This window comes from Tachypleus tridentatus, chromosome 12 (genome assembly GCF_004210375.1).
Source record: "Tachypleus tridentatus isolate NWPU-2018 chromosome 12, ASM421037v1, whole genome shotgun sequence".
Taxonomy (NCBI): domain Eukaryota; kingdom Metazoa; phylum Arthropoda; class Merostomata; order Xiphosura; family Limulidae; genus Tachypleus; species Tachypleus tridentatus.
Genome location: NC_134836.1, coordinates 12,407,477 through 12,433,039, shown reverse-complemented (window position 1 = coordinate 12,433,039; position 25,563 = coordinate 12,407,477). Strand labels below are relative to the sequence as shown.

Genomic DNA, 25,563 nt, shown 5'->3' with positions numbered 1-25,563 from the left:
GGATATGATGATATTAATCACAGTCTGCATGCAGTCATACAGATGTGTAGCTTTATCATTTGATGGTAAGTTGGACTGTTTTGTTTTTCAATACAAAAATTTTAGAAAGGCTAAAAAAGTACTATAATTATCTCTCAACACATTCTTAATAACGGCTACGATACATGTCTGTTTCTTTTATATTTGCACTTTTATCGACAGTAAAAGATTGGAAACTTATCACTGAATTCTATACATATTATTTTCAAATGGTTTGCAACATTTTCTCTGGAAAATTGGAAGATGAATTCTTTTCACGAGGTAAATTTCTTCCATTTTTGTCTCACAAACATACTCGCACACTCTACACTTTCCGACATACTTTAGAATGTTATCCTAAAGAATGTCCCCCTTGGTCTATGGACTTACAACACTAAAATCCGGGGTTCGATTCCCCTCGGTGTACTCAGCGGATAGCCCAATGTGGCTTTGTAGTAAGATAAAACATACACACTCCTGAAGAGGGTGACGTTTTACAAAATTACATTTATGCTATTATAAAATCAGCAATTTATTATTAAAAAATTTCATGTCGTCTACTAATAACATTTTCATCAAGCCCATCATCGTTATTCAATATTTTACATTTGCTTCTTTTATAAATATTTAATTATCTTTGTAGATCCTACTAAAAATTTTCAGGTTGTGGCAATATAACAGTTTTTTCCAATTTAGCATCACTGATATATTTGTTAAAGGTGAAATAGTAATATTGTTGTTTTTAACACATTTTTTGTGTTCATTAATTTTGAATTTAAAATTTATTCTACTTTGTACAACATTAAGTTTTTCACATTTATATGATATTTTATATATATACTAATTTTTTCCACAAAATCAATTTCATCTTTAGTTATGTTAAAAATTTGGCAAACCAAGTGGTTTGGGTGCTCGACTCCCCCTCCCACTTCGCGTCATCAAACATACTTGCCTTTCAGTCACTGGGGCATATATAACGTTACAGCCAATCTCACTACTGATTGCTGGTGGTGATGCTTAACTGTACCTCTTCTAATCTTACCCTGCTAAATTAGGGATAGCTAATGCAGATATTCCTCACGTAACTTTGCATGAAATTGAAAAACAAACACAGTTAACTTTGTTCATGAGTTCATATATTGGAAAACTATTTATTTGCCTTCCAGGTTGTTTCATTATTTGACAGGATATGTTGGGTATAAATGAGAGTACCAAATATTCCTTTTTCTTCAGCTAACGGTTTTATGTTAATATTTTTATTTTTGTTCTTAGATTTTACAGCTCTGTCAACAATATAATGATTAAAAATCTCTTTATACTGCTATGTACTTAATCGGTAATACGCCATTGTTAATATCATCCTGTTCACAACATAATTTTAGTGTCCTATCCACATAAGAATAAAAAAACAGTAGTTTTTTGAAATTTAGTGTGACAAGATTTTTGATGTCGCGGAATTATTACAGACAAGGTTTTTTGATAAATAGTAGTTTCCATTTCATTCTTATTCTCTGCTGAAACAGCTGTAATATTTTGGATTTACTGTACTAAAATCAACGGTTCAATTTCCCTCGGTGGACACAACATATATCTCAATGTAGCTTTGCTGAAAAAGCAAAGATACATAATTCATCATGAATTTTTAATTTCTTCTAGTTTTTCTTCATAAACTTTTTAAATTTACATATTTTATATATGCAAATTTTTTTCCATTAGATCAATTTTATATTTAGTTATATTAATAATTTCACTAACTATTTCTATGTTTTAGTGAGGAAAATAAGGATGAAGTGTGTATCTTTGCTTTTTCAGCAAAGCTACATTGAGATATATGTTATGTCCATTAAAATAAATGCCAATGTTTGTTTCAATATAGTTTTTGATACATGTGACGTAAATTGTTGGATATTTATTGTGCAAGTCCTGCCTGTTCTCTAAATTTGTATAAGATTCTCAAGAGGAAAAATTAACAACATGTCGTTCATGAAAATACTAGCGTGTCTTTGAACATTGTTGAACATTCGAGAATCTAGAGTGATTGGTTTCAATCCACGCACCAAGAGACAGTAATAGAATTTTTTTTGATCAGATAGATTTATAGATTTCGAACATTACAATTAATTTAACTTCAGTGAATTAACTTCGGACATTAGTATTTCTACGAGGACATTATATATCTTCGTTAGTAAAAGTCAGCTTGTAAGTGGTGTGAGGCCAGCCATGAAGAAGAACTAGCTAGCTTAAGCAAGGCATAACAATATCAATTAACAATTAATTTGCTCATCATGGACCTGGACTGTCGATAAAATATTCTGCTCCAAAGCAGATAGAAAACTCAGTATAGTTTGCAAGTTTGTAAAACTCTCATATATAAACTAATATTTTTAATAACCATTATTATTAATTGTATTGTTGTTTGTATGTGGAAATGTATATTTTTAGAAAGAAAATTGTGTTGATCAATTTTGTTGGTAAATAATATAAATTTATTACATATCGATATTCAATTAACTTATAAATTCAAAGTAAAGTTTCTGGCTATCTGAGAATTTAATATCTAGTGTATGTAATATAATAAATCGAAACATCATTAGAGGTAAATCGTAATACGTAACATTTAACACAAGAAAAATGTTAAAAGCAATAATATTACTTGTTCAACTTCAATTGGAAAACATTGGTTTAGCACAACGTGAAATTTTATTAATATGAATATACGTGAATATGTTAAGATAACTGCATACAAAAAGTAAATTTAAATTATTTAATAAGGATTACAGGCCAGCTGGAAATTATGTCAGCAGATGGTGTAAAATTATTTGTTATATCAAATGGTGATTTTATAATAGTTTAAAAAATTGTTTTATAAAAATAATACTATTTTCAGTTTTCAAATTACAATAAAATGCAAATAACTTACTGTTCTGAATTGTTTAAAATAATCGTTGTTTCATAAAAAATTAACATTAAACAATAGACAAGTGCCAATGAATTTTAATTAAAAACTGCATTAAGATAGACATAGGATCAGGTTTGTGTGAAAAAGGTAACAAAAATGCATGAATAGTATTAAGATTTCTTGTAGGAAATTTTAAAACTGGATTAAAACAGAAATAATATTAGGTTTGCATGAGGAATATGTTAAAAACCGGATTAACCCTGGAATAGTAATATGTTTTTTTGAGGGAGATGTTAAAAACTGGATTAACACTGGTTCACAGATTGACAATTAGTTCATTTCTTTTCCCAAAAGTTGCTATGACAAAAGTTTACGTATATTTTTCTCTTTGTCAATAAAATTAGGTTTACAATTCACTAAAGTACTTATAATCTCTGTTTTGGTACATTTAATAGCACTGTCTATCCTTTATTGCTTCTCCATATAACTTTGGAGTGTGTGGATGGGTCATCATCAAAGTTGGTATAGAAGTTCATTAGGTCTCTGCATGGGTACATACAAATGTTCAGTTTTACGGTTTTTATGAGCGTTCTTGTTTTTTTACCACTATATCACTCCATGTATAATGCAGTGTTTCAACAGACATAGAAAGGTTGTATTTATAACCAAATTCTAAACAAGATAAGGCTTGGACTATAGTATCTATTGTTTATCTATTATTGGATGGTAATTCCTGTTGTCACCCCATACTTAAGTTTTTAAAGGAATACCAACTTTCTGTAAGAAAGCTGACATCAAGGGTTAATAACATTGTTTACATTAGAAGTATATTGTTTTTTCTTTTAATGTCTAAATTAATAATACTTATAAAAGCAGATCTTCCATTTGAAACTGTCACCTCAATGAAATTGGTTCACACCACTGTTTTGGTTTTTGAGTAAAAAGGAAGTAGAAGAAAGATGAACAAAAATTCAAACTTGTTGCTGTGATATTTAGAGTCAGTTTTAGAACTTGTGACTCAGTCATTGTGTATTCATAATATGCTAAAAACATGTAGGTCCAAGAAGTCTTGATAAAACTGAAATAGAAACCCTTATAACCTCATGGTGACAAGATTTGTCAAATTGACCAACTCTAGAAGTTTACAGTATAGTAGATAATAGATAAAATATAGTTTTTCTTTAAAAAAAACAAAAAAACTTGATTTAGTAGATTATATAAATTATGCAATAAAATTTGAAAACTTTCAGATGAAGTTGATTTTAATATGAATATTTTCAAAGTCATAATATGTACACCATCATAATTGTTTGGTGGCTACAGTGATGTGTAAAGTGCTAAAGTGCATAAATCCATTGTAATAGTATTAAATGTTCTTGAAATTCAGGATATGTAGCACTAACAGTTCATTCATAAAATAGATTGTGTTAATTTTGCATTATCTTTCCATCAGTTTTTGATGTTGAAAGGCACCATTATTGTTTTTTTTAGACAAACTAAGCATTCGCAATAATCTTTTTATGGGGTTCTTCCTCATTTGTGATGTAACATATAGTTCTGAAAGAAAGCTGTTTCTGGTTGGGCTTTTCTTATTGGTTATGTTTGTGGGCTTGGCTGCATTTCTTAGGGTGCCATAGTTTGTTGATTTCCGTTCCTTTGTCCCAGATGAGGACTAGATTTCAGGTTTGTGTATTAATTGCTTTTCTAGTTGTCCATATTTTTTGGTGTTGAGTTGTGTCTGTGATGTATACTGTTTTTCTACTATGTTGTGTCAATTTATGAAGGCTATACTATTTATGTGAGGTGATTTTACTTTTTTATGACTGGTCTATGAAGTTATATTTATTTATGATGTAAATTAGAAAAAGTTGAAATGTGCTTCAGTATTAAACATGTGACATTTGAACTGTGTAAAGTAAATGATTTTATTATTCTTTAGCTGTGGCTTGACTATTTCTGTTTTTTTAAGAATTATTTAATATTTGTGGTTGTTTTCAGTTTGGGGGTTAAAGGTTGGATATAATTAATTTTATCTCTATATATAAATCTCACAATAAACAAATTTAATAAAAACTGACACCTTGATGTAAGATATATGGTGTTTAATTTTTCAATTATTAATATTGTTTAAAATATGTTAATAATTTATATTAAAATCTTTAAATTTTGTAACACAAAAGTTTATAGCCTTCTTTAGTTGATTAAATTAGAAAATGTATTTTTTTTAAATACATACTACCTTTATGTTTATTCAAACAAAGTATCTTAATCTTATGTTCTTTATAAGGGGGGTGAAGGTTGATACAAATCTTGTCAGTGACTTTCCAGTGTTACTTCAAGAACAGTAAGTAGGTTGGACATGTAGCTGTTTGAAGATAGCTAATTTCCAAGCCAAAAGGTTGAATTGAGCATTGAACCACAGAGCAGAATGAGAAAATATTTCTACATATAAATCCAAAGTTAAATTGTTTGGGAACAATCTATGACAGTTTGTTTATGGTAGAGAGGAGAGTAGTATAATGGTCAATTAATAACATACACAATGTGTGATGGTGAGAGTTTAGTACAAGTTTTGGTTTGTATTTCAGCTAATTGTATTGGTGGTCTATGCCAAACTTGTGACACCCTGAGGAATATGACTCCTTGGGTAGAATTTATTTTCAAGTAATACAGTGTTCCCAAGCTTATGGCAAATTTGATGGTACAGAAAATGATGGAACATAGTTATGGCTTAGCCTGAACTAAAATGCGATATGGTCATATTTCGGCCTATCTGGGTAACCAGAAACATTATCTGAATTTCGTGGAGCGATATAGAAGATACAGAACAATATTCCACAATGGTACATTGATAAACTGCATGACAGTATAAAAATTGTGTGTATTTCTTGGTGTAAAGCAAAGGGTTCTCATGCAGAATACTAGTACTTTGCACAGTTTATTCACTTTTACTTTGTGTTTTCTCTAATAATGTTTTATAACACTGGTAACTTGACCATCTAGTTGCTGTTAAACAATTAACCGGTTATGGAGCAATGAATAATCCTACCTTAGCAAAAATAAAATATTCATGCATTTATTTTCAGGAAGTCATTGATCTCTCTCTTAAGCTTTTCTGTAGTGCTAATCTACACTGTTACCAATTACAAGTTAATCCTTAAGTTAATTACTTGTTATAAAAATTAAATTAGCCTAAGAAACTATGTTCAAAAAGTTTTTTGTTTTTTTTTAAAGCACCACATTTACAGAAGATAATGGTCTTGGAAGTAGTGTTTCAGTTAAAACTCAAGTAAGTGCCCTAACCAAATACTCTATGGTGCATTGTTAATTTTTATCTATTTAATAATTTAAAAACAAAGAGTATCTTAAAAGTGAAAATATTTTCAATGATTTTACTATGCAAGTTTCAAACCTTTTATTGCTTCCCAAGTATTGATTCATTATTTACCTATTTACCTGTTACTGTAACAGGCTTCCAAGTTAAAGAAAACAAATTCTTGAGACATGAATTTCCTGACAAGAAGGAAAGACAGTTGTAAAAAGAAATATTATATGTGCTAAAATGTTTTCTAAAGATGTGTTATTATAGACCTCTGATTGTTATTTTGTATAAAACTGAATAAATTTCCTTTCATATATTTTTGAACATATTATGAAAATATTAGTTAAAATATTAACATTAATTAATAAGTATTAATGTGGATAGAGTGATGGTTGAATAAACATACATATTTCTATTTTTCTGTTAAAATTAAAATATCTGAACCACTATTTCATAAAATAACATTAATTGTGCTCAGTTGGAGATGTTTCAAGTCGTGTGAAAATTTTGACACTGTACAAGATGATAGAGAATTAGTTGTATTAGTAGTAGAAACACTAGAACCTAAGACAAGTGATGTTTGTTAAAATCACTGATGTGAAATACCTCAGTGGGATGTATGTTGTAGTATGAAACAGAATTTACAAATGCAGAGATGGTTGATAAGCTTCCATCAGACGTATTGGCAGTATCAACTAAATTTGATAGGTCTTGGAAAGAGAAATGTACTGAAACTAATTTTTTTTTGCTTATGTAATTTTTATATCATGATTTTTACAAGATCAAAATCTGTAGGTTTTTTTTGAGTTAACTGACAAACCTTTGCTGTGGTGTGTGTTTGTACCTATGCAGTGAAGATTGGGTTGATTGCAGATGAAGCTTCCAAAGAGGAATTCTTGCATACCTCAAGCCCCCCGCTAGTACAGCGGTATGTCTTCGGATTTACAACGCAAAATCAGGGGTTCGATTCCCCTCGGTGGGCTCAGCAGATAGCCCGATGTGGCTTTGCTATAAAAATACACACACATACACATGCATACCTCAAAAATGTATAGTGTGCTAAATTAATACTTTTGTTTTAAGTTTATAGATTTGAGTGTCCATAGCTGTGGATAACAAAATCTTATTGTGTACAGTCAGACTAAATTATTCTAGCAGTGAACATGCAGGAAGCACCTTAGTGTAAGTGAAATGTGAAGAAAAAATTATTCCAAAATATAGTTGTAGTTTCAAGATTTATGTGATTATTATGTATGTTACAAAGTCTCTTGAAAAAAGGCAACTCAAGCAGTTAGACACAAATCAGATTTATATACCAATGCTTAAAGGTTATTTTCACTGTTATTTATAAAAACTAAACTGGTGGTGATTTGAGTTTTTTTACTAACCGCAATGAAACTGTATTTATATAAGAATTGAAAAATTTTCAATCTTTGCTTATTGTTCAATTATTTTATTGAGTTTTAAAAGTAAGTTAGTCTTGCTTAAGTGTTTGTTAAACTTTATCAGTTATATTATGGATTAGTCAGTAAAAGATTATTTAAGTAAGAAGCATTAAAACATATTACAATATGCAACCTAAACTTGGGTTACAGCATCATTGGTAAATAGTTGCAAAGTTTAGATGTATATTCAAGATTGGTGGTATGAGTATGAAAATGTTAATTAAGATAAAGTACAAAACAACCTCTTGACCAAAGAAGGTCAAGAGGTTGTTCTTTACTTTCATTGAAGCTTTAATACCAATACCAACTGTCTTGAGAATACATTTTTATTTCATCATCACAGGTTGCAAAGTTTGTTTTCTTAAAAAGCATTGAGATAAGAAGCTGCAAATTAGCATAAAAATTATCTGTTGTTATATGTAGATCTTTGAACTTGTGTTTAAAAAATGAGAAATTGCTAGTAACTGTCATAATTAATGTTATATGTAAAAAAAAAATAACCAAAAGTGTTGAAAGTAAGGTATTTGTTACTTACAGAAATGTTTGTGATGGACAATCTTGTATCTGAAAATGTGAGGTCTATTTTTCTTTTTGATGGTCAAGAGGAAATGTGTATTTCTTTAGTGAAGTTAATAACTTATATTAATGACTTGAAAACTTTTCATTTGAGTATCTTATCTAATATCTTAATAACAGGCTCACATTCATATTTTTTACATTAGTTGTGAAAGCATTGTTATCCAGCAGACACATAGAATAGTTCTGGGGCCTGGCATGGCCAAGTGCGTAAGGCGTGCGATTCATAATCTGAGGGTCGCGGATTCGCATCCTGGTCGCACCAAACATGCTCGCCCTTTCAGCCGTGGGGGCGTTATAATGTGACGGTCAATCCCACTATTCGTTGGCAAAAGAGTAGCCCAAGAGCTGGCAGTGGGTGGTGATGACTAGCTGCCTTACCTGTAGTCTTACACTGCTAAATTAGGGACGGCTAGCACAGATAGCCCTCGAGTAGCTTTGTGTGAAATTCCAAAAAAAAAAAAAAAAAAAAGAATAGTTCTGTTTTAACAATTTGTCTGATGATGGCCATTGTAGAATAGTTTAAATGTTTATTTAATACAGAGTTTTTAGATCACAGATGTTGACTGAAAAATGTTTAAAAGGTGTGAAGTTCAGTCACTATTAGTTGAAATTTTTATTTTTGCAGAACCTCCGTTAAATGCTTGAAACATATTACAACTTAATTTTAGACTATAATATATTTTTTTGTAAAATGGTAGTGTTCTTAAAATTTATATGCAATGATAAAATATCTCTACTCAGAAGTGTCAAATGTGTGTGTGTGTGTGTGTTTTATTTTTATTTTTATATTGTCATAATTATAACTAGACTGTCACTAACATCAACTGTTAAAAGAAAGAAGTTACTTTTTATTTTCATAAGTTAAAAGGTAGTGTAGACTAAATTTAAGAATGGTTAATTGTTTTATGGGCGCAAATGTTTTGGGACCCAAATTAAAAAAATCATGGCAAGAAAAAGTGTAGCCTGAAATAATAAATACAAAAACAAACATTTTTTTGCTTAGGTTTTTTTTTCTTATGTATCATGTATTTTGCCTTAACCCAAACCAATCTGAGTAGAAATATATAAGTTAGCATGAAGTTTAAACAATCTATTACGTTGTTTTTTTTCATTTGAAAAGACCTTGTAGTGTTTCACCTTGAGCACCTCAAACAACACCCAACTCAGATTATTGGCAAGTCTCTACTACGTGAAAATTTAACTTGTTTTTGTTTGGGTACTGTTGACCAAGCCAATTTTTTGTATTGCCCTAAGTTTTTTGTTTTTATCAGGTTTTCATTATGAAGTGAACCTCCATCAAAGTTCAATCAGATCATAAAATAAAATTAAAGTCAAATAAGTGTTTTGTTGCAGGTTAAATTAAAGGAAAGAATGTAATTGATGCAAAACATTAAGATCCTCAATCACTTGGTAGGAAAGCCTAAGTTATATTGGTGAAATTATCTTTGTAAGGAAATGAGGTAATTTTTAAAGTAATTATTGGATTTTGTGCTTCAAGTAAAAAAAAAAGAAATTAAATTGAAAATTGTATTATTTAGTTTCACAGCTAAAAGTATGAAATGCTACTTGTGTGAATTATTTAATTGATTTTACAAAAATCTTGTTTTTTAATAAATGTATAATATGTAAGGTTTTTCACACATGTAAGTGATGATAATTAACAGTCAAGGCTTTTGAACTCATTGACATAATTATTTAAATGATGATTACTTAATTTTTTTTTCCAAGTAGTTTTGATTTTGAAAATCTTTTAAATAAAATTTTACTGTGAAATTTCTTTTTCCTTGCACAGAAATAAGAAAGTCAAAATGATGTTACACCTGAAAAGAAGGCTGAGGAAAGATGTGACAGAATTTCCAAGTAAGATACATATTATTCATACTGTATTTTTGCTGTACAGAATAACTTGATGAAATAATTATCCTTGTCATGTCTTTCTTCGGATGTTGTCCTGTGAATGTTGTTTTGATTTATTATATGATACTTTAGCTCTTTTTACATAATAGCTTTTCTCATTTGGTATTGCCTTCTATATGCAGAAATTTTCTCTTACCCACTAGCCTTGATACTCTCATCTATTCCATATGTTTACATATGGTACAGCTTTGCTGTAATATGCAAGTAAGCGTGCAGCAGTTGTTCACTGATAAAAGTGTGACATATTTCAGTCACGGTTTATTCCCTCTTTATTGAAGAATCTGATTTTCAATTCATTTACCAGTAGGACAGTATTAAATCTTTAGATCTACAATGTTAATAATCAGAAGTTCAATTCTCCTTCATGAGCACAACATATAGCTTAATATGACTTTGTTATAACAAAAACACTCAGTTGTTACTTTTCAATTTGGTATCATTAAGTGCCGATGTATCAAAATTTCACTCACATTTACTTTGTATTTGTGTGCTAACAGTTTAATTTTATAAACTTTCTTTGTTGTATATTGTTTTTCTTAAACTTCTTTTTTGTTTTTACAGTGAAACTCGGTACTATAGATTGATATTTCAGGATCCACTTTCAGTTGAATTATGAATTTCAAATTTCAAATCACATCAGCTACTAATGTTGTTAATATTGCCACTGCTCTTCAACATGTAGTTTTTTTAAACTTCAGGTTCCATGCTTTCAGTTGAGTATGTCTTGGTTTCTAATGCATCTTGAATTAGAGTTTATTGGGCTACATGTTATGTATTCTGGTCCCAGACCAGATATTCCTTTTCCTGGTGAACCTGGACAGGAAGACAACGATTTAGATAACTTTTTCCATCTCCTTCATTTGCCATGCAATATCATATTTCACCTGAGGGCACCACAAGACCATCCTTTTTCCTTTGATATGGTGTCACAGATTTGTTACATAAAATCTTTTTTCCCTGTGCCTTATGATTCCTCTCCTTACCTTCTGCATTTTATCCCTTATTCTGATCACCTAGTTTTTCTGCACTCTCCAGATGTCAGGGTACATACAGACCAGTTTGTTGTACAGTTATGCTCTGAATTAAGTATGCCTCATACCTCTCATACAACAGATACTTATATATAAGTGTACCATCATTTGGATTTTCTTCTTTTGAGGCAGTCAGACCTTAGAGTATTTAATTCAGGTGTTGGAATCTGACTCTGATACCTCCTGTGAGATTCTTCCAGACCAAATTTTCCCATCTCTGTTTGACCTTAACTACCCTTCTGCATTACCTCTTCTTCATCCATCACCTTTCTGAAACTATCCACCACTCAACCCCAGGAGCTTTGAGAGGATCCTTGCTCCCTTATGTATTCCACATTGGTATGCTTGTCTTCCTCGACCATTTCTCTACAACCTCATCTTCTTTGTTGTTGGGATCTCCTGGGTAGGCACATGTCTAATAATATCTTACTTACAGGATTTTCTTATGACTCCATTTTTATACTGAGTGGTATTTGGATATCTTCCAAATAAGGTGGGAGCTGATTATCAACATTTCTTCCTTTTATCTTTGGTTTCTCATCTTTCACAGCCTTCACCTGCAAATTTTCCTTTCTTTTTCCTGCCCCTTTGTGTGTTCTATTCTGAGTATCAACAGCTAGTCATCAAATTACTCATCACCATGTCTCCTGTTACTAATGGTACCAGTGACTATATAGTAAGTTCTGGCAAGGTCTGAATACATTTGACTAGGTTGTGCAAATATGAAATAAATTCACCTCAGTTCCTTGAGTGCTTGGAGAGTTATCTGGAGGACTTACCCTTCCATTTCTCACTCCACCTCCATTTTTCCCACATTCCCTTTCCTTTTTCTCAAGATCCAGTTTCTTGCTGGCATCTTTTTGAAGCAGTTTGGACTATTCTTCTCAAGCATGCTGTAGAAGCTGTCAGTCACCCTGTTATGGGATTCTACTCCATGTTTTTGTAATTCTTAAAAAGATTGGAGACTAACATCTTATATCCTTCCATTCTCAACCCTTTCATTAACTATCATCATTTTACAATGGAGTCCTTCTTCTCTTTTTGGTGGACAGTTACTCTGGGTCTTTGGGTGACACAGGCTGAAGTATTATACGCTTAATTTCACATCCCTATATCCCCAACATTTAGATGTAACCTTTGTTTATCCACAAAAGTCAAATTTAGCAATTCTGTACTTCATTATTTATTCTGGCTTCTGTACCCTACGTATTCTATTGAGTGTCAAGGTCCTTGCTCATCTCATTCTTTCTCATTGACTGTGGTTCCACAATTATATGGAAAACTGCTTTTAGCCCCATCTCAGTAAACATTTGATGTACATACACTGTTGCTTCTTTGAGAGACAAGTCATAGGTTGGCTTGAGAGAAGTCTTTTTCTCATTCCAACCTCATTCATTATCCACTCTGAAACATTCTTCAACTCTTGTTTCAGTTGGGCCTGGCTTTTTCCTCTTTGGTTAATAGTGATGAATATATTAGTTCTCAAAATTCAATCTTATCATTCTCTTACTGCACATGAGGTTCTTTCTTTTTTTGAAAGCTTGGACTTTCATGGAAGTCTTCATTGCTTTGGATCATGCTGACATGTATGCCTTTTAGTGGGCATTACATGATCAGTGAAATCTTGCTCAAGATTTTCTGGATGCATGTACCCTACTCCTTCTTTTACTACAAGTTTAATTTCCTGATCACTCAAAAAGGATAACATGACAGCAGGTGTTCCTGTTTTTTCTTCCCATCCTGAGTTTCATCTTTTCACAGATGCTTCTCTGTTGGTTTGATGAGCAAGCATTGATTCCCAGGAAATCCATTCATTGCATTTTGAATCATTTCCTATCTTTAGTATGAGGTAAATATATTATGATTAATTCCAACAAAGGGGCACTTATTCATGCCTATTTTGTTTTCAAACATTAGAACTCATATTCTGGGTCCATTCACATCACACATATCCACCAACATGTCATGTCTCATGTGCTCTAAATCTTGTCACAGGATGATATTCTGGGCCAGATGAAATTTTCTTGAAAGAATGGTCCTTCAATCCTCTGGTGTTCACAATTTAAAGCTACTCTTGTTTTAATCCCTGGTTTCACATTTTTTGGTTTTAGCAGTAGATACCCTAAGTCATAATTGGTCTCACCCTTACCTTGATTCCCATACTCCAACCTATCTCCCTCATGTGATTTGTCCATTATCCAAAGCACTTTTCTGACATGCTTAACCTTGGTTTACAATTCTTACCCAACTTCATATGTCACTTCCATTATCACTTCTCTCCTGCATCCTGTTTTGATAATCTTAGTTATCTGCATGCCATCCCATCATCACCACACTCTGGCTTCATGTGTGGCATTTGTCTGGTCTTTTTCAAGGTAATTCAGACTTTCAACATATGTAGCTTCCTTTTTTGCCTTTCATTCAGTCTGTCTGTTGTACTTAATGTTGTATCAGAGGAAATGGCACATTTTTTGCTCTTGGTCTCTGCAACATTGTTATTTACCTTCTCATCCCAGTGTTCCTTGTGTTTGAGAATTTTTTATTTGGTTGTTTGATAGTTGTTCTTTTGTATCTTTCATTGGTAGTTATTGGGCAGCCTTATCCAGTATCTTCAATTTTTTTTAATTCCTGTTGAGTGTTTTATCTCCTGTCCTCTCCCTCTTGTTTTGAGCCTTTTGTCTGTGTCATCCTGAACCCTTTCCCACTTGGGACTTTAATGTAGTTTTCCATACCCTTATCTCATTTCAAGCAATTGGCAACTTGATTCTTATTCCAAGTTGTCCTCGAAGATCTGTTTTTTATTCTTTTTTTCTTGTTTATTGTAAGTCAGAAATGTTTGCCCTTAACATTTCATGTAACCTTTTTTTTATTCTTTTATCTGTGGTCATTGTAGGTCAGAAATTTTTACCCAAGACATTTCATGTATCCTTTGCTACTGCATCTATGATCATAGTTTTTTTCAAATATATTTATGGCTTATTATCACACCTATCTCCATCCCTTCCATTTCCTGTTTATATACCTGCTTTGGATCCATATTTTCTATGTCCTGTTTGTGCTGTCCCGTGCTATATTGATCATGCAGTTTCCTTTTATGGTTCCTATTCCTGCCTGTGTAAAGTTGGAACCCTTTCTTTACTCATGATCTTTCTCCTATCTTTTTACAGGTTGGATTTGCAGCTTATAAGGTTGGTGTTTTCTCCCTTGTCTCCTGATTCCCAGTGTCTTTTCCCAAACATCATTGCACCAAATCTGGCACCTCGCCCTCTCTGCTGCTTGCCCACTTTCAGACAAACATGTGGACGTGACTCTGCGACTTCATTTCTCGTTGCCTTCTTCATCATTTAGAATACTAAATATTGCCCATTCCCAATCTCCACATCTCAGTTCAACTGTAAGTGGGCCATTATTTTTCTGTTTCTTTATTTCCATTATAGTGGCACATTTTTATATATATGGGTATTCCATAAGATCACTGGAGGTTTAATTGCAGTATTTTACCTAATAAATATTGTTCTTTCCCTGACTTGATTTATTCAACCAGAACTGCTTTTAAAAATAGGCCTGTATGACTTTTAACTCTCTATACAGGTTCAGTCAAATTGATGGACCACATGACCACTTTGTACACATTTAAAGTTGTTATACTTTCAATACTACTATTTTTTAATACAGTGTATGTCTTCACAAAATTTGGCACAATTTAAGTAATTGTTATAAGTCTTTCAAATACATGAAATTTGATTTTTAGTGAAGTGTTTTTAGTAAGCTAAAAAAAGATGTCTGTGAATATAGTTTTTTACTAGTTCAAATACAAAAAGATTTTCATGTTGAGATTTAAATTTATTTCACATTTCATTTCCTTAATTTCTAAAACCTCTTAAATACATTTTATATATATGTCTTTAGTAAAACTGTATATATTATATGGTATTTTCCCTACCCAAACTCTATACAAGGTTGGTCAATTTGACTACCCTCATAACCACCAATAAATATGGAAATAAATCTAATTTAACTTTTCTATTTTGCAACATTTTAGTAGTTGAAATATAAGCATTCAGCCTATAAAAATTCATACATTACATAATGGAAGGATATTACAATTTATGATCTGAAAGTTTATTAGAATTGGTGCTTCACATATGGCATATTCAAATATGATATTTCTATGGCTCTAATTTACCCTTCTTATACATTTAAAACATACCTCAAAACCATGACAATATATGAAAAATAGATGATGCAAATGTGAGTAATGTGACATTTATGAAAAAAAATATATTTTAGCTGCAGTGCATCGTGGTACAGATTTTAGTTGAATAAGCACATGTGCCTGTAAACAGTGTATCTGATGCTGCATATTTGTCAACCTAAACAATAATAATTGAAATACATACATGACAGGTAAGTTAACTTAGACAAAAACAAATTGTCATACATTGGCCAGTTATTAATTAGCTTATAATGTTAGTAGATCTCTTTAATTTTAAACTCTCACTTCTTGGTTTATAATTGCATAAATTCTCTGGCTTCTTCATCATTTACTGTTGTTATTTTTCTGGATGATAGGAAAGTAGGACCCATGTTTTTTTTTATCCTGTATTTTTCTTCAACTTAAACATGGCTAAACAGTTGCTGAAACAAAGTAGTGAATGCCAGAGAAGCCATAAATCTACTCTAAACCTTTTTTGAAAGCTCAACCTTCCAAAGATATGCAGTAATGTCAGGACTTTTGTTATGTATTCTTCACAACAAATAACCACTAGAATCTTGGAGATTCTCATAGGATTCATTATATGTATGTATAGAATATACATTTGTGTGGAAATATATGGGAGGATGGTCAGTATATATAATAGATCCAATGACATAATACAGTGAAGAGTTAATTTTGGTTTCTTTAACAGTATTTGTTAAAATTGTTATATGTATATATATATATGTGTGTGTGTGTATATATGTTTATTTTTATAATTTTTCATATTTTATCATTATTTTTTATCATAAGGATCATTTTGTATCATAAGCTTATGATTTTGGAAAGAATCTAAACCTTATAATCTGATTGATCCTTGTTAGAAGTTTTTAGGCTTAAGGCCAAAAATAGTGCTAGCAGTAAAGTACCCAATTGATGGGTTAGTTTCAATCTATATTGGTAGCTTGATTTGATATGAAGTTAATGATAATTCTCTCATAAGCTTTGGATTTTAATACAGTTAATGTTCACACTTATTAGGAAAGTCTGATTTTGTGCCTGAAAATACAACTTTTCTGTTTGCAGAAAAACTGTACCTCAGAAAACTGTCAGTTCTTTTCCTGATGCTCCTAATGGAATTAAGCAGGTATTATTATGAATATATTGCATTTTTAGGAGGAAAGCAGTCATTTTGTAATTGTTATAACATAATTGTGCATTTCATCTGAATGTTTAGTGCTCACCCAATGATAAACTTAAGAGAGTAAATTTTAATTTTTTTCATTTATTGAAGTGATATATGTACCATTTTAATTAATACTTATTGTTTGTCACAACATTTTATAACAGTTTTTTCTCATGTAATGAATGGAACCTTCAAGCTGTGCCTCTGTAAGAATCTGAAAAAGAACCATTAAATTTATTAATTTAAGACTATTTTCAGATGTTCTGGTAATAATTCTAGATTTGTAAGTCTAAATTACAATGTTCTAGAATGATATTGGATACTTCATTTTTTGTGAGAAAGAAGCGATGTAGTTAATGCTAAAAAAAGTTTTATAAATATTTTTTATGTAACTTAACTGTTAACTGCATAATACTTTTTTACTAATTTATTTAACTTTAAAAGGGGACAAAGAAATAGTATATATTCCTAAAACATGTGTATGTGATTTCCAGAGAAAACATAGGGCAGCAGCAGTAAAGTCTACTGCTAAGACAAAGATTCTCTTTCAAACTCATGTCAAAGAACTAGTTGAAGATAATATTCCATATGATCAACCGTAAGAAGTTTAATTTGCTTTGTTCTAAGTATTAAGTAAGCTTTAACAAGAGTATATTAGTTAATCAATGCTATTATAGCTGTACAAATAAATTCATATTATAAAAGGCTTGAGAGTAAATTAAGTAGTAAAAGAATGGGAGAAACAGTATAAATGTAAAGGTTTACAAGAGTTACTGTAATAGCTATTCTCTTAAAATTTATATAATTAGAATGCTTTAAAGCTTCATTTGTTTAAAATGTATATTTACATAGAACATGATGTACATGACTTATATATATCAAAGATATTGCTGTATAAAATTAATACAGTGCTGATTATGGTTTAATAAATATTAATGCATTAACATTTGTTTACAGGAGTTCCATGTAAATATAATTCATTGAAAATGTTTTAGTAAGACATGGGCATAATGATAATTCACCATCATCCTTTCTTCCTTTTGTAATCCTCAGCTATATTCAGTTTTTTGTGCTTTATAATAGTCTATATTTATGTGATTGTAAACTAATGTAATATTCCCTTGTAAAATGCTAATTTTTTTAGCTGTTATTGTTTCATTATTGCTCTCCTTCCTCTCGTGATCCTCACCTAATTTTATTTCATTGGTTAAACTCCCCCTGTGAATCAGTGGTAAGATTTAGGGTTTAGATGCTAGGAATCAGTGTTGGTGCCCCCTGTTGAACACTGCTTAGATATTCAGTTGTGTAGATTTTTGCTTTAACACAGTTTACTGGTTATATTGGTTAAATATTGATGTCTTTATTTCTCTGTTTTCTTCTTTATTGATTTTGTTTTCATAATTATTTCAGTCAGATGCTCATAGGATTTTAATTTTCTCTTTCTTATATAATGCTAAGCTCATATGTTTTTTGTTTTGGTTTTTAAGTATTAACATAATACTCTTATTTTCAGTATGTGATGCTTTGCTTACCTATTTTCCTTTGTTTATTAATTAAGTAGTTGACTAACCTGTTAACTGCACAAGGATGTCAGAGAAGTTTCCAGGTATTGGCATTGGGTGGGGACATATTAGGGATGATACTGAGGGTAAGATCAAAATGCCAACCATCATTTGTCAGTCCTAAGAGGCTTTGTAAGCATGTACTAAGTTTGATGGAGATGAGTTAAAAACCAAAGGTGTGATAGGCTATCACTCAGACAGACAGGAGTCTCTAGGCAGTGACACAGGGGTTAGTTTTGAATACAACCAATTCCACTTAACTTCCTGAAGGTTCCTTTGAAGTTTGGTAGAGATCAGTAAAATGACACAACAAACAAGGAACCCTTAGGAGGTGATATTGAGAATCAGATCCGTATGCTGACACCCTGTGCCTTAAGGGTTCATATCAAGTTTGGTTGATATTAGTGAAGAGCTATGTGTATAAATATCAGTCACACAGGTAATGTATATTATTGGTTTTCTGGGTCTTATCAGACCACATTGATGTTATTTATTTTGCAACTGACAATTTGTAATAAGGGGCAGGGGAGGACTTCTTCTGAGAGATGAAAAGCCTGTTGCTGACATATAACACCCAGCAACTTTTCTTGAAATCTTACTTTCATCAGTCATTTATCATGAAATTATATTTAATCTCTGTTCCATTTTTTATGTAAACCTAGTATGTAGAATGTGATTTAAAGTCCTTCCCTTGCAGCTGCTCGAATTTAGTACCATTGAATATGGCACACATTCACATCATGACTATTTTTACATTTTTTTCAAGATTAATGACATCCAAATCAATTATTATAATAAAAAAAAACAAAACTAGCTAGAGGAACATAAACATGTCTTAGGAAAGTCATGGCAAAGGTTGGACTTATTAACATCATGTTGATGTGTGACTATTGTATCATCTTGTTTACCTTTTCGAGGTTTTTTTCTTGTATATTCAACCAAAATTAATTTCACCAGCTATAACTAACGTAGTGCTACTATTAAAATTATTCACCTAACCTTTCACAATTTATCACAGATCAAAAGCCATATTTCGTTTGTTGACTTCATCCAAAATTTTATTCAACTACTATTTTATGAATTTATGTTAATAAAATTGGAATCAAATTATAGGTTATAATTCAAACTTTAATATTATATACAAATCAATTTCTTAATTTAAAAGTAAATATTAATATAACCTATTTATATTTTAGTGACTCACATGGTATGTTGAAAGCAGTGATGGTTAAAAAAGTAGATGTTTGTTATGTCAAAATACTAAGTCTATAGTTTTGTAGAAATTAGAAACTCAAATTTTCAATATTGACAAGTTAGAATATAAAATAAAAACCTCATCTTTTTATTTTGATGAAATGTGGCTTATGTACTGAATCATAACTTATTTCTAAATAGTAATAATCTATATACTTATATAATGTATAGTAATTTAAATGTTACTGTATAATACAAAATACTAGTCCACTAAAACACTGGCAAAACTGGGTCAGTTTGATATGATTGGATATGATAGCATGAGTGCATGTGCACTGCCTTGGTGTAAATTATGTAATGTTAGATAGGCATAATAAGGTGTATATAATATTCTGAGACTTTAGCTGCTGAGACTAAATACTTGTATTTTCATGTCATCATATGTAATCACTGTAGCCCAAAGAAAAGCATAATTTATATTTATTTCCTGAAACCTCCCAAATACATTTCAAGAATTGTTTTTCAGTAAGACTATATATTGTTATTTTACACATCCTATGTGGGGTTTTAGAGATTACACAAATAATGTTTGAGATTTCTGGGACAAAAATATATTTTATAACATGAGACTGCTTTGCACTTGGACTAATGACCAAACAGACTCAATATTTTCACAAACAAATCTTTAATGAAAATATTTCATTAAAATATTTGATTTTTTTATATTAAAAAACTTGTAATCATTACTGAAAGTCTGCCAAATTTTATGAAGGTACACATACTGTATTAAAAATTTTAGTCTAAATACTGAACATGCAAATGTATACACAAACTCATGTATGCAATACTGAGTCTGTTGCAAAAGGGTTAATCATTCTGTATAACAGTATCATCAACAAGAGTAGCTAATTTGTACTCACAAGTGCATATTAATGATATATAATTTAGTTATAAGAAGACTGTGTTAAACAAGTTGGTAGGTTTGTAACTGAGACAACAGAAATTGTGTAAATGATGAGTTATTATATATGCAAAAACGGCTCGTTTGGGTTGAGAAAATATTTTACGTAGAAGAGCGAACAACGTTTCGACCTTCTTCGGTCATTGTCAGGTTCACGATGACTGAAGAAGGTCGAAACGTTGTTCGCTCTTCTACGTAAAATATTTTCTCAACCCAAATGAGCCGTTTTTGCATATATATTTCTCTACAAGTAGGTTTTCTCGACATCACTGATGATGAGTTATTGTTCCATCCTTTATTTTATATTCTCTGTTGTATTCTTTTTGGCTCATTTTTGTGTATAATGAGTTTATTGGTAATATTATGACAGATTTCTTTTTTTTTAACATTTTCATGTGTGTTCCTATGTTGTATTATCTAATTATTTATGTGATGGTACACCACTGCTTTCTTTGTTATATCTTGTATATTCCTATGTTGCGTTATTTAATTATTGGTGTTATATTTTTTCTTCCTCTCTTGTTGTATTTTCTGTGTTCCTTTGTTCTATTATCTAATTATTGATGTTATGATATATTACTCCCTCCTCTGTTGTATCTTGCACGTTCTTCCTGTGTTGTATTATATAATTATTGATGTCATAATATATTACTGCCTTTTGTGTATTCCTGTATTGTAATACCTATTATTGATGTCACTGTATTTTACTCCCTCCTATGTTGTATCTTGTATGTTTTTCCTGTGTTGTATTATATAATTATTGATGTCATAGTATATTACTGCCTTTTGTGTGTTCCTGTGTTGTAATATCTAATTACTGATGTCATGGTATGTTACTGCCTTTTGTGTGTTCCTGTGTTGTAATATCTAATTATTGATGTCATGGTATGTTACTGCCTTTTGTGTGTTCTTGTGTTGTAATATCTAATTATTGACGTCATGGTATATTACTCCCTCCTCTGTTGTATCTTGTATGTTCTTCCTTTGTTGTATTATATAATTATTGATGTCATAGTATATTATTGCCTTTTGTGTGTTTCTGTGTTGTAATGTTTAATTATTGATGCTGTGGTATTAGTCTCCTCTGTTGTATTTAATTGTTCCTGCATTTTGCTAAGAAATTATTATTGTGATGGTATCTTGCTGTCTCATCTGTTATGTGTGCTGAAGATTGGTTTTACATAGTTTTGCAAGACAGTTTTTGTAATATAAGACCTATTTAACATACATACAACTGCAGATTTTTGTACACTACATTCAAAGCATTTTAGAACACATTAAGTACCAGCTGAAAACTAAGTTCTGTACTGAGTCAGCTATCACAGTTAAGCAGGGTCAGTGGTGAAGAATTTCACTTGTAGATTTATATGGAGTTACATGTAGCTGGAAAAGAATAAACAAAAATTTATACCAAAGTGTCAAAATAATGTTAGTGAAAAATAAATTTCCACATTCATTATTTTTAACATTTACTGTTATTTTTTTCAGTTAGAAAGTGTAGGCAAATTTATTTCTTCAGAAAAAAACAACAAATATGTATATAATTATAAAAGAAATATCAAATTATAGGAAAATATTTTTATCTGAATTTTTAAGAACAGTTGACTTGTTTATTTCTTCTATCTTCTCTCAGAATACAAAACATTTGGCAAATGTCTTTATGTAGAACTTATATATTAAAACTAATAAAATAATTAATGTAAAAATTGATCATCAATTATTACAGTGAAGACAAAGAAGAAACTGAAAAAGATAAAATTAATCATTGTGTATCAAAGAAAATTCAAGAGACAAATCGATCATTTAACAAGCAAATACTTGAGGGAAAAAAATCATTTATAAGTGATATTGAAACTAGTAGTGAAATTAGTTGGCTTGGAGGAAAAAAAGTGAAAAGTGAATGTTTCAAAAATAAAGCATACTTATGAAAAAACGTGTTTTACTATTTTTAGATTTTGAATTGGTTATGTGTAACAGGGTAACTGTCAAATTACTTAATGCATTTTGTTACTTATAATTCTCAAACCTTAGCATATGATCGTGGCATTAACTATGTATACACGAGGATCATGGGAAATCTATATTCAGAGTATTTCAGATTTTGTGAATTAGAGCACCATTTATGCTATATTTATGATAAGGTTTATTTGTATATGTTAAGATTTAATTATAAGGTTTATACAAGAAAACTGTTAGCTTAACAGAATATTATACTTATCTGTAAAATGCATGTGAACATTCTCACAATGTTTCAAGATTAAAAAGATTGTCATATGAGAAAGCAAGTATATCATTTATGTGAAACCTGATGAAATTTGGTTGCTAATTAATACATTGCATGAAATAACATTTAATCCATTCAAATAAAATTTTACCACTACAAAATTAATGCATATGTGTTAGTTAACCTATAATTGCAATGTATCTTCTATTATGACATGAAATATTGCACATGCTAGTTTCTAAACAACTTGTGATAAAAAATAGGCAATTATGTTATAAATTAACTTTTCTAGCTTGAATACCTGGAAAAGTAAAATTTAACTTAAAATACAATATATTCTTTTATTTGAAATGAAAACTGCTTGAAAAAATTAAGTTGAGAACAGGAAATTTTAAAAAGGTTTAAAAGAAAAATGCTAAAGTTATTTAACTTGCAGATCTTAAATATGATTTTGTGTTTTCAGTAAATTTTCCCTTGTAGCAAATAATGTTAGTTGAGAAGATAAAGAAAAAGGGGGGTATAATATCTTTTCTACCTTCAGCACTTACCAAGTTAAAGAATATATAGCAAACTTGAGCAATATACATTTTCTACTGTTCACATGATATATTATCAGAAAAGTGCTTAATACAATCACAGTTACTCATAAACTAAAATAAGAACTGTACTGAAGCCAGTTTTGTGGATGAAATTTCATATTTTAATAAAATTAAAATTCCAAAAGAACAAGGTTTTTGATCGTGCTTTGGAATCCTAATGTAGATTTTTTAAATGTATTTCATTTTCTTATTAGAGAATATCAAGTCAGAATTTTCTTATTTTTTGACACTAGTAATATCATCTGATGCATTATCATTAAACAGTTATGTGTCCAACACAGAACTTACCTCTGCTTACAAAGTTAGCTATTCTCATTAAGTGGGCCCATCATGGCCAGGTGGTTAAGGCATTATACTTGTAATCTGAGAGTTGCAGGTTCGGATCCTCATCACACCAAACATGCTTTCCCTTTCAGCCATGGAGGCATTATAAAGAGGCAGTCAATCCCACTATTCATTGGTAAGAGAGTAGCCCAAGAGTTGACAGTGGGTGGTAATGACTACTTGCCTTCCCTCTAGTCTTACATTGCAAAATTAGGAAAAGTTAGTGCAGATAGCTCTCGAGTAGCTTTGTGCAAAGTTCAAATCAAACCAAACTAATTAAGTGCCGCTCTCTATATGCAAACGTTTTTCTTTACATATGCCACAAGCCTTCCACTCCACCCTGTTAGAATTGAAATATTTCAATGAGTCTCTCATGCAAAAACATCATACATCACAAATTAACCAAAAGGAGGATTACATGCTTGTGTGTGCACGTGACTACTTCCACACATTCCACTACCAAACTCTCACTTCTTGTTTTGCAGTGCTTAAACTCGGATATCTTCTTTTTGTTCCAGTACAGATTTGAAGTGATTTACCTTTGTTTAATACAGTATATTTCATTTACTTTCCAGTGATTTTTCATTTCCTTTAGAAAGCATTTATTTACCTGTATTTTGATGTCAAATCTTTTGCTAGTTTGAAGGTTTTCAAGCATGCATTCTGAAGTTCATGTTGTCACTTTGAATCTCTCTAGTTTCTCTCAAACCTTACTTGAGGCCACAGGTATAGGTGACCTGTAAGGGGATATCTAGGCATTAATTTGTGAGGAGTGTAAACATTATGTAGACAGCTTTTGTTTTCCTTCCACTGCTTTTCTTGCCCCTGTATCTTTCATTCCTTACCATACCAGTGAGAATTTTGATCATTTGTCACCCCTCTACCCAAAGATTGGTGTGCTTTCTCACATTCTGCCTGTTAATTCTCTGTTGCCTTTTTTGGATTGTACAAACTTAGTTTTCCTCTGTCCCCTGATGACTGAGTTCATTTTGTGCATTTGCCTTACTTATGTGTGATGTTATTCAGTCCCAATTTCTTGTACGTCTTACAGGTGCCCTGCATTCACGTATTTCTTGTACTATGCTGACTTTGTTGCAGAACCTATCCTCAATCTATTTCCTATCAGGGCTCTTTACTGGATCTCTGAGAGATTTTATGTAGTCATTCTCTCTCTTGCCTTACTTTCATTTTGGCCTGTTTGTCATTTTCAGTTCTGAATCTGCAAATATGGTTTTGTTATTGTTAGATCCTTTTAGGATATGATGCCTTATTTTGACAGACACATTCTTCCAACTCCATCTCTTTGGGTCCTTTATATGGCTTCATTTTTGCAACATTTATTTTTGACATCATTCTGGTATCTTTGGACTTGAAACTTGCTTTCATTCCAGAACACCACACCCTTTCTTTCCTGATGGCCCATTTAATCCCTTTGGAACCAATTGTGGTGTTGATTCCTGTCTCACAAACCTCCCCTTCTCTGCCCTTGGACGTTCCTTCTTCCCTGTGATGCTGCAGTTTGTCATTTTTCCCAACAATGCATGCTATGTCATCAACTACCCATGGTGACTACCCATAGATTTGGAACCAGTGAGAGGTTACCTGACAGCCTCTGTTCATCACTGGAGCTTGTTCTATCTTATGTTTGGGTTCACAGACTATGGTCAGAGGATCTCATCATCATTTCTTTCTCCTCTTTCTTATCCATAATGCCTGTTACCGTGCTTTTTCTTGAGATTCCCGATCATGCCATCATCTTTCCCAGGTGGTTGTACCTTGCCTCATGTTCAAAGCTATTGAACTTGCCTCACACAACTCAGAGAGGTTTTTCACCAGCCTGTTTGTGGCCCTCAAATTGGCTAGGTTTTGAAGGCTGGTCATTGACTTATCCTCTCTCACTCCATATGCACACACTGCCTAGTTTATCATGGAGTTCTATCTTACTTTTTGCTAGGCCTTTTCTATGGGTCTTAGACTGATGCAATTGGCTATATCTCACACTCAACAAGAGATTCATATATTGGAATGCTCTCATCCTTAATTTCAGTTTGTCCATTGTGAAGTGGTGTACTGATTTTGCACTTTCCCTTGCAGACTAGCTTTG

The 25,563-nt window shown here is 31.3% G+C and overlaps 1 protein-coding gene across 11 annotated transcripts in view; it reads left to right on the top strand.

Moving 5' to 3' along the window:
* The window catches only part of LOC143234728 (uncharacterized), a 50,288-nt gene that overhangs the window by 11,147 nt on the left and 13,578 nt on the right, over positions 1-25,563 (top strand). For 3 of the 11 annotated variants that reach the window (XM_076472291.1, XM_076472295.1, XM_076472290.1), the window contains 3 exons: positions 6,152-6,206; positions 10,056-10,123; positions 16,496-16,556. In XM_076472291.1, coding sequence (XP_076328406.1) covers positions 6,152-6,206; positions 10,056-10,123; positions 16,496-16,556 — 184 coding nt within the window. Of the gene's footprint in view, positions 1-6,151; positions 6,207-10,055; positions 10,124-14,378; positions 14,606-16,495; positions 16,557-17,089; positions 18,968-25,563 lie in introns of those variants that run through there. The other 8 variants (XM_076472288.1, XM_076472296.1, XM_076472292.1 and 5 more) reach the window with 5 other exon arrangements.